At 42.6% G+C, this 15,950-nt stretch overlaps 1 protein-coding gene across 1 annotated transcript in view; it reads right to left on the bottom strand.

Moving 5' to 3' along the window:
* LOC127207928 (zinc finger protein 39-like) overlaps positions 1-15,427 on the bottom strand; it is a 29,463-nt gene extending 14,036 nt beyond the window's left edge. The window contains exons 1-4 of the mRNA XM_051167280.1: positions 15,189-15,427; positions 12,421-12,547; positions 8,901-8,993; positions 5,253-6,560 (exon numbers count right to left, since the gene is read on the bottom strand). Of these exons, the coding sequence (XP_051023237.1) occupies positions 5,253-6,560; positions 8,901-8,993; positions 12,421-12,454 (1,435 nt within the window). The 5' untranslated portion in view covers positions 12,455-12,547; positions 15,189-15,427. The remainder of the gene's footprint in view (positions 1-5,252; positions 6,561-8,900; positions 8,994-12,420; positions 12,548-15,188) is intronic.
* Between the last annotated feature and the right edge of the window lie 523 nt (positions 15,428-15,950).

Raw genomic sequence — 15,950 nt, 5'->3', positions numbered from 1 at the left:
ACTCCAATCAAGCTTGTCAATCTCCTAGATAGAAAACTCTTGGGGAGATGACCCCAAAAACCTCAGTGTGTGGTGTAAAGCCTATTTTCACTCTCACCCTTGACAAATTCACCTTATTATGCGGTGTTTTATTGGATCTCACTGGATGGACAGCAATGTCTGGGGAGTTGAAGGAAGCAGAGTGACTTCCTACAAATACATTCTTGGTCAAAACCTGCCCTGACTGAACCCAGTGCCACAACCGCCCTGCTGTGTGAGGACGCTGCACCAACTGTGAGGCTGGTGAGCACCACAACATTGGGAGACTACAAGGAAAACAATGCAGAGTTGGGGTCAGAGAGACTTGTCATTGGTAAGAGTACACACCTGAGAGCAGAAAGCCTGAATTCTGTTCCTAGCATCTATACAAGGGAGCTCATAACCCCCTGTAATCAAGTCTTAGGGGACCCAATACCCTCTTCTGGACTCTTTGGGCGCCTTCACACACACTTTTAAATTAAATGTAGAACTTACTACTTACAAAACTGAGCTATCAACTGATGTGTATGGGGTTGCCCAAGGCTTAGGATTTAGAGACAATCCCCATCCTTCTGATGATGGGACAGGCAAACAGGGGATACTAAAATCTTTGGTCACTCTGAGAAACTGCCAAGGGATTTTTGTGACAATATATAATATTGAAATTTTTTATTAATGTGTAGCATACAAAAATAAATGCACACTCTACCCATGGAAAGCTCAATGAATTACTTAATGAATATACTTGTGTAATATTAAAAAAAAAATTAGCCTCTCCCATGCTCTCAATAACTTTGGCCTTGCCTATTCCAAAGGTAACTGAGATTTTTGTTGTTCTTGTTGTTTTTAAGTCTTATTTATACTGTGTATAAGCGTTTTGCCTGTATCTATGTAATTGTACGATATGCATGCCTGGCACTAGAGGAGGCCGGAAGAAGGTACCAAAATGCCCTGGAACTGTAGTCACACCTAGTGATGTAAACAGCCATGTGGGTGTTGGGAACTGCACCCCACTCCTCTGCAAAGGCAACAGGTGTGCTTAACCATTGAGCTGCCTCTCCTGCCCCTGTTGTTGAATAGAAAACTGTTGACAGTTAGATATGAAACCCAGAGCTTCACAAATTTTTGAGAAGTACTCTAACATTAAGCTACTCACCTGGTCCAGTAGCGAAGTTCTTAGGAGCCAACACTGTCAACTTCATCTGTTTGTTTTTGAGACATTTCACATGGCCCAGCTTGGCCTCAAACTCAGTATGTAGCTGAAGATAACACTTAACTGATCTTTCAGGGCTAATAGGTTTGTGCCATATTCTAGGATTATAGGGATTTGCCATTGCATTTGGCTTAACTTTGCTTTTTATGAATGTATTTCTTATAAATAGATGCATATTACAGAAAATATACATACATACATACATACATACACACAATAGTTTTTTTTTACAGCTTCAACAACTAATTAGGCACCTTTAAACTTTATTGCTTTAGACCATTCCTTACCCTGTGTACCCATATTTATTTTTAGTACCAGTGTTTGTATAATCAGATGTGCACACATTAGATCTACAATTAAAAATTATTTTAGTAATTATGTGTGTAAGGAGTATGTGCAATGTGCATAGGGGTACCCGAAGAGGCTGGAGACACCTATTTGAGCTTCCCCCTGGCCTCAGACTTGGAATTTATAGGTCGGTGTAAGTAACTCAATGTGGGTGCTGGGAATTCAACTCAGGTCCACTGGGAAAACAGCAGTGCTCTTAACTGCTGAGCCAACCATCTCTCGGGCCCCAAACTTACTTATGTCCTTTTCTTTTATTTAAATTTATGTGCGTGTGTGCCTGCTTGTCTCTACATGCACCATTTGCATGCAGGACCACAGAGGCTGGAGGAGGGCATTGGATCCCTTAGCACTGGAGTTACAGGCAATTTTGAGCCACTGAATACAGGTACTGGGAAGCAAACCTGGGTCCTCTGTAAGAGGAGCAAGTCTCAGCCATTGAACCATTTCTCAAGTTTCAAAGCCACATTTTTTTTTTTTTTTTTTTAAAAGCAGGGTCTATTATTTAGGTCCAGATGTCCTGTAACTTGGTGACTATTTCTTAGGGACCAAGAGAAACACAGCCCTGTAGTAAATGCTCCCTCCTCTGCAAAAAGAAAAGTCTCCCAGCTCTCACACTAGCTATTTCAGTGGCTCTATACAACACTACTGAAGTGGGTTTTTACAGTTTTGTATACTAATAATTGATGACATCCACTAATAAAGGACTATTTGAACCCAGAGCTCTGCCTCCACAGGTCAATCAGTGTACAACAGAAGACTTACTGCTTCCGTGTCTCCGTTTGTCTCTTTGGCACATTCTAAGGTATGTCATGGGACTCTCAGCATTCTGCTGCAGCCTCCTACCAACCTAAAATATGCTTGTAAACTAATTCACTTAGAGGATATGTCTTTCATCATATTCCAGGCCGCGCGGCAAGTACTTCATCTAATTTCATCATGTCACATTGAGACAGGTGCTTTTTTAAATTTTTATTTTTTTAATGGAAATTAGAGAGAACCTCAGTTATAGAGCCTTAGGTACAAATACTCTCACCTATCCTGATGCCCATTTAAAGGTGTGAAGAGGAGGAAATCATCCCCCTGAGAATAGGGGGAAATGAGCATTACAGCTCACAACAGTCAACGCTCACTAGCTGTGAACAAATGTCGTGTGTGTGTGTGTGTGTGAGTGTGTGTGCGCGCGTGCGAGCGTGCGTGCTTGTGCTTTTTACTCCAACACTTCTAAATGATGCGCAGGCCCACTCTGACTCATCATATTAGAAAACAGTGTCTTTATTTACTCGAGCCAGCAGTAACTGTCAAACACATTTACATGTGCTGCAAGACTAAGAAGTATATAATACAATGTTTGAGACTAGTAAAAAGTCAACAGGCCAGAATGGCATTGAATGCAGGAAATATCAATGTACATTTCAACACATATTACATGAAGCCGTGGCGATTCCCTTCTGCTGAGTCTGATCATGGAAGATGTTTGATATAATATACTCACATCAACGAACCATACATAGATGAGTGCACTACCCAACACACTGTAGGCTGTTCAGCTGTGTCCCTGTATGTGCCACTGGCCTCTCCCAAAGTCTACTTACATCACAAATGTCCTCAGAGACACGTTCACTGATAAGCAGTATCACCAATATTCATCCCCTGGCATGCAGATTTAGAAAAATAGAATATGAGATTTAACATTTCTCTCCAAACAATTAACATACAGATTCCATAGTGATAATTGCCCTTGATCAAGGATTTTTGAAACCCTACTGGAAATCCTTGAAAGGTTTCACACATAAAAGAACTGTTCCCTCAATGATCTGTTTAATGGGCAATCTGTACCAGAAACACACTCAGCCTTCATGGAAATGTTACCAGGATTTCTTCCCCACAAAGCATCAAGAGATTAAGGGTTGCAACAGCATCTTTCTCCTGGTAGTTTTTAATGGCTGTGGGTCTGCACTAGTACAAACAGATCATGCAGATCATACACTAGAGAGATGGCAGGAACATGTAAGAGGGCCACAGCTCTCTGGACAAGACACATTCCTAAGCCACAGTGCCCTTCTATGTATGGCTCCCAAACATGCTAGAGGTTATCTGCACTGAGGCCAACTACGGATGGGCATCTAGATAGTTTGTTGTAAGATCTGGGGATAGTGGGATAGAAATCAACACATCACATGTCTGTACTCCACTGAAGATTTTAGCATGAGGGCTCTCCCCCTAACAGACGAACTGCAAACACAGGCTGATGAGTGCAGGGAAGAAAGTACATCTTGGAGAGCACTTGGCATTCCACCTCCTGGGCTTCCGGCCTATGTGGTGTGACTTTGTGCTGAGCAACTTCTCACACAGAAATACTTCCCACGGTATTACCTGTTTTAGTGTCTCCTCTGTGCTAATTCAAATGTTTCCTGAGGTCTGACTTATATTATGTGGTTCTTTCAGATACACAGTGATTACATCTGTACAAGCAAAGGCTTGACATCCAGTAAACTTCCCACATATACTGCTCATGTGCTTCTGACCAGAGCTGCTGACTTCAGAGAGGTCTGACTCCGTAGTGCAAGTTCTTTAATGCAAAGAGACCTGACACCTCTTAAAGGCTCTCTGCTTACATTATACTCACCTATGTGCTCAGGGTTATTACTCACCTATGTGACTTCTTTCATGTACAGCAACAGATGGCTTATGGTTGAAACATTTCCTACCCTATTTAGTCATAGGGTTTCTCAGTTTTGATTTTTCAGGTGGACACGGAGGTTTGTCTTGAGTAAGTGTTTTCTGCACATAAACAAAATTCATGGAGATGTCCCCATGTGTCTTCTTTGGTATGCAGTAAAGAATGGCCCATGGTTGAAGGATTTTCTACATTCATAGGGTTTCTCACAGGGTGTAAATTACCTAATGACCACTGAGATGACCTCTGGAGAAAGGTTTTTCTACATATGTTATGGCCAGCTGTATGTATTTTGATGAACACTGATTTGTATCTTATGGTTAAGATATTTTTTACATTTATATGCTTACGGTTTCTCATGATATTGAGTTCTCTGATGTATCTTTGGCTGAAATATTTTCTTAGTTTTTAATTATAAAGGCCTGTCACCTGCGTGAACCCTTTGATGTGTGTACCAGCTTGACATCTGCCCGAAGGCCTTTCCACAGACAACACTGGTAGAGTGTCTCACCACCAAGGCCCCTAGGAATGTGGGCAGATGGTCAGCGGTAGAGAGCTGTTCTGCGTTTTCCCCACTCTCACCTGGATGAGCTCTCTGCTGTAGAGGGGGGAACTCTGCTTACAGGCTCACCTACACACTTCACTGATGGTGTTTTTCACCTGGGTGAGTTCTCTGATGTCTAGTGAGATGGAACTTCAAACTAAAAGACTTCCTACAGTGTTTACATTCATAGGGTTTCTCACTTGTGTGAATCTTCTTATGTGTGTAAAGGCTTGGACTCTGCTTATAACTTTTGCCACATACAATACACTCGTAGGGTTTCTCACTTGTGTGAGTTCTCTTATGTGCATGAAGGTGGGAATTTTGCTTAAAGCATTTTCCACATACATCACATGCATAGGGTTTCTCACCTGAATGAGTTCTCTGATGTACCGTGAGGTATGACTTGAGGATAAAAGATTTTCTACATTCTTTACATTCGTAGGGTTTCTCACCTGTGTGAATTCGGATGTGTGTGTACAGGCTGGTCCTCTGCTTGAAACTTTTCCCACACGTTGCACACGCAAAGGGCTTCTCACCTGTGTGAATTCTCTGATGCACAACAAGAAACGACTTCAGCCTAAAAGACTTCCCACATTCCTTACAGTCGTACGGCTTCTCCCCTGTGTGAGTTCGCTGGTGTGCATTTAGGTGAGCTCTTTTGTAAAAGGCTTTTCCACATACACTGCACACATAGCGCTTCTCCTGCGTGTGAGTCGGCCGACTCACAGTGGGTTTGGACTGCTCACAGTCTTTACTCTCATAGGCTTTCTCAGCTGTGTGAGCGCTGGACTGTGAGTGGACATTTGGTGTATGGTTAAAGGTTTCCCTACAGGTATTACATGCACACTCCCTCTCAGACCTGTGAGCTGTCTGAAGCTGGTGGAGGTCTGACTCACAAACTGTTTTCCCAGATGTACTGTACTCATAGGATTTCTCACGCCTGCCAGGGCTCTGCTGAGCACTGCAATTCAACTTTGAGCACAGAGTTTTCCGGAACACATTCCTCCCATCGCCTAGGAGTCTCTGCTCAACATTTGTTTCTGATTTCTGACAAATGTAATTCTCAACATCATTACACATGTGTAATGAGGTAGGCGCTTCTCCCACTCCCAACCTTTGATGTTTTGGGAACTTTGATTGTATATTGAATATTGGCTCACAATTATTACCTTTATAGCATTTCTTTTCTTTGTGTGTTTTTAAATGCTGTGTGAGATGAAACTTTTTATAGAACAATTGCCCACACACTTTGCATTTAAAAGTTTGCTCCTGTACCCGAGTACCGCCTTGGGCAGGAAGAGCTAACTTTTCTAATCTTTTCCTGTAGTCCCTCAGCTTCCTGGAGGCATCTCTCATTGGAAATGTGTTCTGTAACCACACTGTCTTCATGTGGAAAGCTTCTCTGGGCCCATAATACTGAAGACGCTGCTCTTCACACTCGGTACTACCATATAGATTAAGAGGCTTGGGAAGGCTCGGGGACACCCTGGTTGCATTAGGAAGGTCCTCTACAGCCTGTGTCCCACTGGACCCACCGGGGAGAAGCACATTATCCCACATGGTAAGAGCCCCAGGTCTCATTCCAGAAGACATGCCATTCTTCACAGCCAGACTTAAAACACGGTTTGAGCTAGTGCGTGTTTTTCCTGCTTTAGCCCTCTCCTCAGCTGGTGTGTTGCTCTTGGCAATTACCAGATCGCGTCCATGCATCTTTTGATTGTCCTGGCGGATCGCACCCTGGGCATTCGCATTCTGCATGTCTAGAAGAAAATAAAGCAACGGAAGGTCGTCTGCTTAATGCACTTGTCTGTTACCCAAGACAGAACTTCTGGATGAAATGACACAGACGCCTCCAGTGTCTTTCAAATACTAAAGATCCTGCTCCATATTTAGCAGTACAGGTTCTTAAAGGTCCTAGTTTAATCTGAATTAAGCATAACACATAGGAAAGCTGCAAACATTTGGCTCCATAAAAGCCAAGGTGTACTCACAATACTGGAAATGTAAGATTTCTGCATAGGTCTGACATAATCACTTGTGTTTTCCTACCTGTGTGAACACACGCATGCGGACACATGGAATCATGCTTCTCCATGCCTGTATCTGTGCTTTCGAATTCTAACTGTGCTAACATTTCAAAACAAATGGAGTTCCCTGTACAAATTCATCGCATATGTTGAATTAGAGTGATTTCCACAAAGAGAAAAGTTGAAGGCTAATTACTTAGTACAATCCTAACTATAAATCCTAACAAGCAATCTGTGGTTTGTTTGACCTTCAAGTCCAAGGTCTCCCAGTTGTCACACTAAGCTCTAGATACACTCCACCCTTGAGGTATGCTGGGGGCTCCTCAGCTTCAAATTTCTGCTATCTTCATATACATGATTTCACTTTCTCATATTCTTATAGAGAGCTATGTTTGTAGTATTAGCTTCAAACTAACAATATCAAATTAGATTCTGTTTTTTTGTTTTGTTTTTATTTTTGAGACAGGGTTTCTCTGTGTAGCCTTGGCTGCCTTGGACTCTCTTTGTAGACCAGGCTGATCTCGAACTCACAGAGATCTGCCTGCCTCTGCCTCCCAAGTGCTGGGATTACAGGCATGTGCTACCATGCCTGACTCAAAATTAGATTATTAATTAAAATAATAAGCACTCTTGAGAGTGCATGCCCACTTACATATTGTATACTAGGTTTAGAAATCAGTGGTCCAAAATGAAATAAATAGGGGGCTGGAGAGATGGCTCAGTGGTTAACAGCACTGGTTGTTCTTCCAGAAGTCCTGAGTTCAATTCCCAGCAACCACATGGTTCACAACCATCTATAATAGGATCTAACGCCCCCTTGTGTTATGCAGATGTACAGGAAGACAGAATGCTCATATACATAAATAAATAAATCTTAAAAAATAATTATACAAAAATAACTATAGAAAAATCTTTTAAAAAGGTGATAATCTTAAAATTGTATGTTCCTTAACTACTTTTTTTCCTTTTATGCAGGGAAGTTTTTTTTGGGGGGGGGGGGGGAAATGATGATTCTTTTAATGCCAGAATTTCTGTTTCTCAATACTACAGAACTCTTTAGCCTGTTGATAAATTTCTTGATTCATTACTGTTTGGTCCAGAATCTCAAACAAGTATATGAGAGGGAGCAAATAATAAGCAATGAACACATGAATAAATGCTCAAAGTAAACTATACAAATGAGGAAAGAATGACAAGCAAGAACTTACACAATAACCTTACCAACAAACAGATCTAAGAACAACTACAGATTTAATAGGATTTGTTTAACCGAAGATAACATATTGCAAACATTCGGATGGGGGTGAATTCGTATGTGAGGCGTGAGCTAAGCTGCTGCCTGTGATGATGGGTGGCAGAAGCAGCAAGAGTGATGTGATGCTCATCCTGGTGTCAACGAGCCTGCTTCTGGAAGCAACTAAAACTCAAGCAGCTGTACACGTCCATGAGGAATTGTCTTGATTGGCTCATCTGAGGTGGGAAGGCCCACCCTAACTCTCAGCCACACTTTCTGGTGACCTAATGAAAGGTCACGGAAGGAGGCGGTTGCCTTTTGGCTGCTTGTCCTCACACTCACTGGTAAGTGCACCTATCCCATCGCTGAGGGGTTACTTCACTGGCCTTAGAACCTACTTCTCCAGGATTCCAATGCATAGTCAAGACAGCCGCTTTCTAGGATCCTCTGGGTACTGCTGAGACGTTACTCTCACTGACTCAACAGCTACCAACTTCTTGGCCTTTCTGCTGGGGTAGTTTTTGTTGGACATTCTGGGCCACAGGCTATAATCCACTGTAATGAATCGTGTGTGTGTGTGTGTGTGTGTGTGTGTGTGTGTGTGTGTGTGTGTGTGTGTGTGTTCTATCAGCTCTTTTCCTTTATGAAACCCTGACTAATACAAGCAGTATGCATTTATATGAGAAAACCTTCCCTGCAGACTGCACACTGATTGTTGGACGAGTAAGAACACTAAACTCAAGTCTCAGACATGGGAAAATGGGGAGAAGAGCCCAACCCAGACACCACTGGATGAGCTTCCTCAACCTGGTCTCCTTGTCCAGGGTGTATTCACTGACCTGGGAGGCTCTGGTCAGGGGCATCTTCTTCCTTCCATGGCCCAGCTTCTTGCTCCAACTTCAGGATCAACTCAGGTTTGGGATCACACTGATCTATTAATAGGAAACACTGTACAGATTTTTGGCTAACAGCTAGGTCAGGTATATTAAGCAATGAGAATACATTGGTTGGAGACGGTGTGGGGGTTGAGAACACTGGTTGCTCTTTCAGTGGACTTAGGTTTAATTCCCAGCACACAAATGGAGGTTCCCAACTGTTTCCAACTTCAGTCTCAGGGGACCCAATGCCTTCTTCTGGCCTCTGAAGGCACTGCACCCACATTGTGCATAGATATACATGCATAAAATTAACACATATATTATTATGGACATTGGGCAGTGATAGGACCAATGAGAACATTTTATAAGAGCTTAAGAAACATCCACAGTTTAACTCAAACACCAATCCCTATGGCATATTACAGCCAACTATGAAAAGTACAAAATTGGACTGGAGAGGGAACTCAGCAGTTAAGAGAAGTGCTTCTCTTGCAGAGGACCAAAGCTCGGTTCTAACACTAGCATCAGGCAGCGCACACACAACTGCAAACTCCAGCTCCAGAGGATTCACCTTCCTCTTGCATCCTCTGTGAGCACATTGCACTCATATGCACAAACCCACACATAGACATGCATAGTTAAATATGATTTTTAAAAACCTAATAAAACAAGGACAGAGCTCTAAGACGATGTGAGAGCCAGCATATGGGACATTCTTATAATTCTAGCACTGAGTTTCAAAGGAAAGCCTGTGGAGAGAGATCTTTTCTTTTCTAGTTTCTCAAGATAAGGTAGCCCTGGCTTTCCTCGAACTCAGAGACCCACCTGCCTCTGCCTTCCAAGTGCTGGAATTAAAGATTATGTGCATCCTCACCTGGCCGAGACTTTATTTATTTATTTATTTGAGATTATATCTTTAAAAAGCAAAATTTTACAAATTAACAAAATGGGGGAAAAGGCAGCTGAGATAGCTCAGTGTAAAGGAACTTGTCTCTAAGACTGATGACCTGAGTTCTATCCCCAGGAACTACACGATGGAAGGAGAGAATCAACGCCTACAAGTTGTCTTTGACCTCCACATACACCCTATGACACAATATGTCCCTACTACACACAAATAAATATAATGAAATACACAATTTTAAATGATAAGACAAGACAGTACATCACGGCCTAAACAACACCTAACATAGTACAGTAAACATCTCTAACTGTAGACACTTTACAGGCCAAAAACAAGGAGATGATACGTATTCCCAAGAAACAATACCATAACCAGAACAACGTTCAAAAAGAAAAATGAAAGCTTTCAGACATAAACAAGTGACAACTTTCATTAATTCTGGCTGACCTGATGAGAAACGGCTGATGTCCCCATTAGATACTCCACAGGATACTATCATGAAAACACACGAAAGGATAAAAACTCAAACGCAGAGCAGGGACACAAAAAAGTAAGTTGAAAATAATTCCTATTTGTATAGGAAATCACAAAACAGCAAAGATTTATCAAGAAAAGAACAGAAGATATGAAGAAAAGCAGCAACAACAAAACCCCAGAACAGCAATTTGTAAGCATGTGATGTGTGAGTCAGAGGATACAGGCAGAAATGAGAGTTAGTGATGGACTACCTAAGCAAAAGTCCCTGTTCCAGTGAAGCCCACCTAAGTTGGTAGTAAAGGGACTGAAAATGATGGTGAACACATGCGGACTTCAAAACTGAACAGCTAACAATATGTAAGGCAGATAGTAACCAAACAGTGTGAAAAAAAGACAAGGGTCATTATAATGATATATGTATATTACAGAGTCACATACATAGTATATAGACATTTCATATTGTGCGCACGCACGCGCGCACACACACACACACACACACACACACACGCACATCAGTGCTGGAGGATCCAATTACACAATGCAAACTTATGAGATGAAAAATAACAGTGTAGTTAAACTTTAGAGACCAAAGACATTTAAAAAAAAAAAATTCACAGAATTATTCTACCCAATAGCTAAGGAATACTACATTGCCCTCATAAACAAAGCATTCTCCAGAACAGACCAAATGTTACGAAACAAAAAAAATCTTCAACATAGCCATAAAACAAAACAAAAACCAAACTGAAACACACCCTGGTGTTCTAGACCACAGAAGAAAACTAGAAATCAACAGTAAGTACTGACTGGACATGGGGCGCACACCTGTAACCTGCACACTGGGGCGAGTGTGGCAAAAGCATGGTGAGCCTGAGCCCAGCTGGGGTGTTCTGAAGGAGAATAGCGCCCACAGGCTCAGATGTTGGAATACTTGGTCCCCATCTAGTGGAACTGTTTGGGAACAATCAGGACATGTGGTCTTGTTGGGAGCAGTATGTCACTGTGTGCAGGCTTTGAGCTTCAAAAGTCACATGCCATTCCCAGTGTTCTCCTTCGGCTTCCTGTTTGTGGATCAAGATGTGAGCTCTCAGCTGTTCCTGTTGCCGTGCCTTTGTCCTGCCATCCTGGACTCAAACCCTTTGAAACCATAAGCCCCTTGATATACTTTCTTGTGTAAGTTACTGTAGTCATGAGGTAGAACAGGAACTAATACACTAGCCAAAGCTACACAGTAAGAGCCCATCTTCGAATGGGTAAGAGGATTTGCAAATGCTTGTACAACCAAGATGATCAGGGTTTAGAGACCCAAGACTCAGATCAAAGCTGGGTGTGGTAGCAAGGGTTGGGAGAAGGAGGACAGAGAGAGACAGGAGATGCCAGAAGATTGCTAGCCAACAGCCAGGCTGTAGAGTGGCCTCCTCATGCATACAAAGAGTCAGCAAGCCTCACACACAGATGTACATGAGCCACACACAAACAACAAAACATCCATCCAGCTGCCCCACCCCAGGGTCAGGCATTAAAAAGATATCATAAAGATGTTATGCTGAAAATAAGTAACACTGTCTTGAATGATGAACTGTTAAAAACAACCAAAACCAAACAAAAAAACTTAAAGGTGCACTGCACCACCAACAACGAAAAACCGTGCCACCAATAAATAACGTGGTAAGAGCAACAGAAAGGAAGCAGCGAGTCTATGAAGAAGCAGCAAGTGAAAGAGAAACAGAGAAGGCATAAAACACCAAAGCAGAAATTAGTACAAAGACATAGTATCAGTGAAAGCAGAGATGCAAAAACTGGTTCAAACACAAAGCCCCAAGAATAGGTAAGAGGAAGAGGTGTGTGTGTGTGTGTGTGTGTGTGTGTGTGTGTGTGTGTGTGTGTGTGTGTGTGTGTATCTGTCTGTGTGTCTGTGTGCACACGCAAGCATGCATGTGTTTGTTTGTTTTAATTATTTTGAGACAGAGTCTTTGGGGTTGGGGATTTAGTTCGTGGTAGAGCCCTTGCTCTACCCTGAGTTTGGTGTTCAGCTCTGAAGGGGGGAAAAAAAAAAAGACAAAGTAACAAAAAGAGATTACTGTAGCCCCCCCAACTCACTCAAGGACTCCAGGCTTCTGTAGGTCTCCAGCATCACGTCCCTGTAGAGCTTCTTCTGAGCGTCATCCAGGTCCTGCCACTCCTCCCAGGTGAAGTCCACAGACACATCCTCAAAGGACACCAGCCCCTGAAATGAAGCAACTTCTTCAACTCAAGCCTTCAGCCTTGGGTCAGAGACAGGAACACAGGAAATCACTGCTCTCCACAAGCATAATTTACACAAGATGTACATGTAAGTTTTCTTATCATGGAAAAAAAATGATCTGCAAAATGACTTACAGACATATCAATTTAGTAATGACGAGACACAAGAGGCAGAAAAACGTAAGCAATTGATAATTCTTTGTTTTCACACTGACGTACACATCTGACTCCAACAACCACAATAACAAGGAGTCAATGTTCCCATGTTATTTATAAAGTACAGTCATAAGCAACCACATATGCCCATCCAAAATGTAAAGACCTGCTAGATCCAACAGAAATAAACATCACTAGCATCCTGTAAGGCAATATATACACAAGCAGAAGCCAGTAAAAACTGATTAGCTCAACACCTCGACATTCTGAAAGTCATCCCATGAAAGGAGAGAAGAGGGTCTTACGGTAGAGCCAGAGGGGAAGCATCACCTCACAATGAGAAACACACCAAGGCACAAGAACACAGAATGGAAGCCATGCAATGTGGTAAGCTACACAGATCCCACCTCCAGAAGGCTGGCTGAGGCAGGGGGACCAAGAGTTAGAGGACAGTCAGTGATGTATAGGCAGACAAAAGAGGTTAAAATAAAGAGTTGGAAACTCATCACAGAAGGAAACACAAAGCAAAAAATAAAGAGTAGGATTTTTCACTAATTCCTGTGCTCTTTGATAAAAATACCAGTTTGCTCCTCAGCTATTTCCATACGCAATTATATAGGAACTGACGCTGTGACTATACACATGAAGGAAGGGGACAATTTGTGGGAAGAAAACAATACACCTTTCTGTCCTGTGGTTTTTGAGAACCTGTAAACAACTCTGTTTGCCCACGACAATTTGCTCCCTATTTTCTTTTGGAGCGCAGGCAAATAAGGTGGTATGGATAGATCCAGAACAGAACACACACCTCCCTTCCCACTTCACTTCAACTGAGTCAGGACTAGCCAACACTGCATAAGGAAACACCTGCATGTGATCTGCCATCTCTGATTAGCTTTTGTAGCTGGGGTCTGGTACCTGCTTTGGACAAGCAGCAGCATTCGAGAGTTGTGAATGAGAAAGAGGGGGTAATGGCTGCTTATTCTCTGAGCACGATACATCAGAGAGGCTATCATTCATCGCCAGCAAGACCAAAATGAGAAGTTCCTAAAGGAGAGGTAAGCTTGGAGAGTAATGGCCTAGGAGGTACCAGGGTGCAGGACCAGAACCCCATTTCGGAAGGTGTCTAGTCCGTAGGGTTAAGACCATTCACCACAGCAACTGAGACTCCGTGACTGTAGGAAGGTGATGCTTCTCAAGGTTTGCCCCTTCGGCCTATTACCTGTTATACTATGCACGGGGTAGGTTGGAATGTGTCTGTAAGTGCCAGATGCCTGAAATAATAGTCAGAGTGGATGCTAACTGAATTCCTGGCATCATTTTGAGATACAAGATAGAAAGCACAGTGTGCTGGCATATGTGTGTGGAAGAGGATTTCAGGGCATGGTGGCCACAGTACCTAGGAAAGCATCTACAGAAGTGATGTGCCGCCTCTGACGACCTTTTGAAGCTGGCAGCTGGTTTGCTGCTCTCTTCCTCACTGACTAGCAACTCCAGGAAGACCACTCTGTGATGCTACTGCAGCCACAGATCTGATAATCACCTTGTTTATGTAATGTCACCAAAGTTGGAGTTGTTGCTTATCAGAGCACAGCCTACGCTACAGCTTCTGCCATCTGAGGAGACACAAGACTACATCCACTAGAAAAGATCCAGGCGCGAGCATAGACTGTGGAACACGGCAAGCACCCACGCATGCACACTGAACTCAGTTCATGGCTTACACTGACTGGATACAAACAAGAATTCTGGGTATTTTCAATGAGGAAATAGCTTTCTAAAAGGAAGTAGAGTCAATAAACACACAACTATAATATAAGCCGAGAAACCTTAATTTATATATATATTAATTAGGTCCCAAGACAAAGAAAAGCATTACAAAAGACTCAGTCACTTCTGAAAATGTTTACTTCCTAATTATATATCTAAGAAAAATTACAAAAAAAATTAGCATCCAAAATATTCATTTGATACACATGAACATTCATAAAAGCATTCCTGAAAAATAATCTACAATAGCAAACTTGTTATAAAACAGAAACAACTGACACAACTACAGTCTTCATTTCTATAACTGGTTTTGTGTGTGTGTGTGTGTGTGTGTGAGCTGATTATCTACTTCTAGTACTAACTCTGTATTTTCCCAGCCTTCAGCAAATGTCTCAGCAGACCTTGTTTCTTTACTAAGAGGCTTGATCCCACATAGAAATACTTGATCTTAATTTATATTTGTAGTCTTGCCTGACAGGGTTGTTTTGGCCACTAAAGGGCATAGTTATACTAAGGCATGCCCTTAGGGATCTCCTGTACTCTACACATTCTCTTCCTTTCACAGTTTGCATATGGAATGTCCCATACAGCATGTGATTCCAAATGTGTGGAGCTACTTTGAAGGCTGTGGAAGGTTTAGGAGGCAGGGTCTGGCTGGTGGACGTAGTCTGGAAAGGGAGGGTCTTTGAAGGTTATACCTGCCCCTGGTTCCCACTGCTCTCTCAGGTTCCAGGTCTGCCATGGTGTGAACAGCTGCTCCTCTTCACACTGTCACCTCCACTGATGGGGCCACTCCAACCTGCCATCACTGCCATGATGGACTGACACCTCTGAAACAATGAGCCAAAATAAATCTTTCCTCCCCTACGTGGTTTCTTTTGGGTATCTGGTCACAACACAACAGTAATGAACACCCTCCCTTACCTCCACCGTAGACTAGTCCGATTTTTCCCTTGGTAATCTAGATTACTCAGCAAAACCAGCCCTGGGACTCTTTTCCACCTATTGGCTTGGAGCTATAGAAGTCAGGTGCTCAGGATAAAACCAGTCCCTCCAGTTAAATAGATCACGGTTGTGGCTCTTGGTACAAACACTGCCTTTCTCAATGTAAGGCAGCCAGGCCAGTGGAGCACTTGGTCATGGGGAAGAGAAACAAACAGTACTAGCAGCTGGGCGTGGTGGTGAATACCTTTATGCCCTGCACTTGGAAAGTGTAAAGGCTGTGAGTTCAAGACCAGCATGGTTTACAGAGCAAGTTCCAGGCCAACCAAGTGAGACCTGTTTGAGATCATGTCTTTCAGGGTGCCTAGTGCTACTAGTTCACTTCTGATGAGGTCATAGGAGACACAAATACTCTTATTATCCAGCTAGCGTGTCAACACTCCTGTTCCCAAGTGTGTTTAACCTCAATTTTTGAATCCAGTGTTCATTCTACGCTACTGGCCGTAAACTGGAAGCAC

This window comes from Acomys russatus, chromosome 25 (assembly GCF_903995435.1).
Source record: "Acomys russatus chromosome 25, mAcoRus1.1, whole genome shotgun sequence".
Taxonomy (NCBI): Eukaryota; Metazoa; Chordata; class Mammalia; order Rodentia; family Muridae; genus Acomys; species Acomys russatus.
This window is presented reverse-complemented; position numbering and strand designations above follow the sequence as displayed.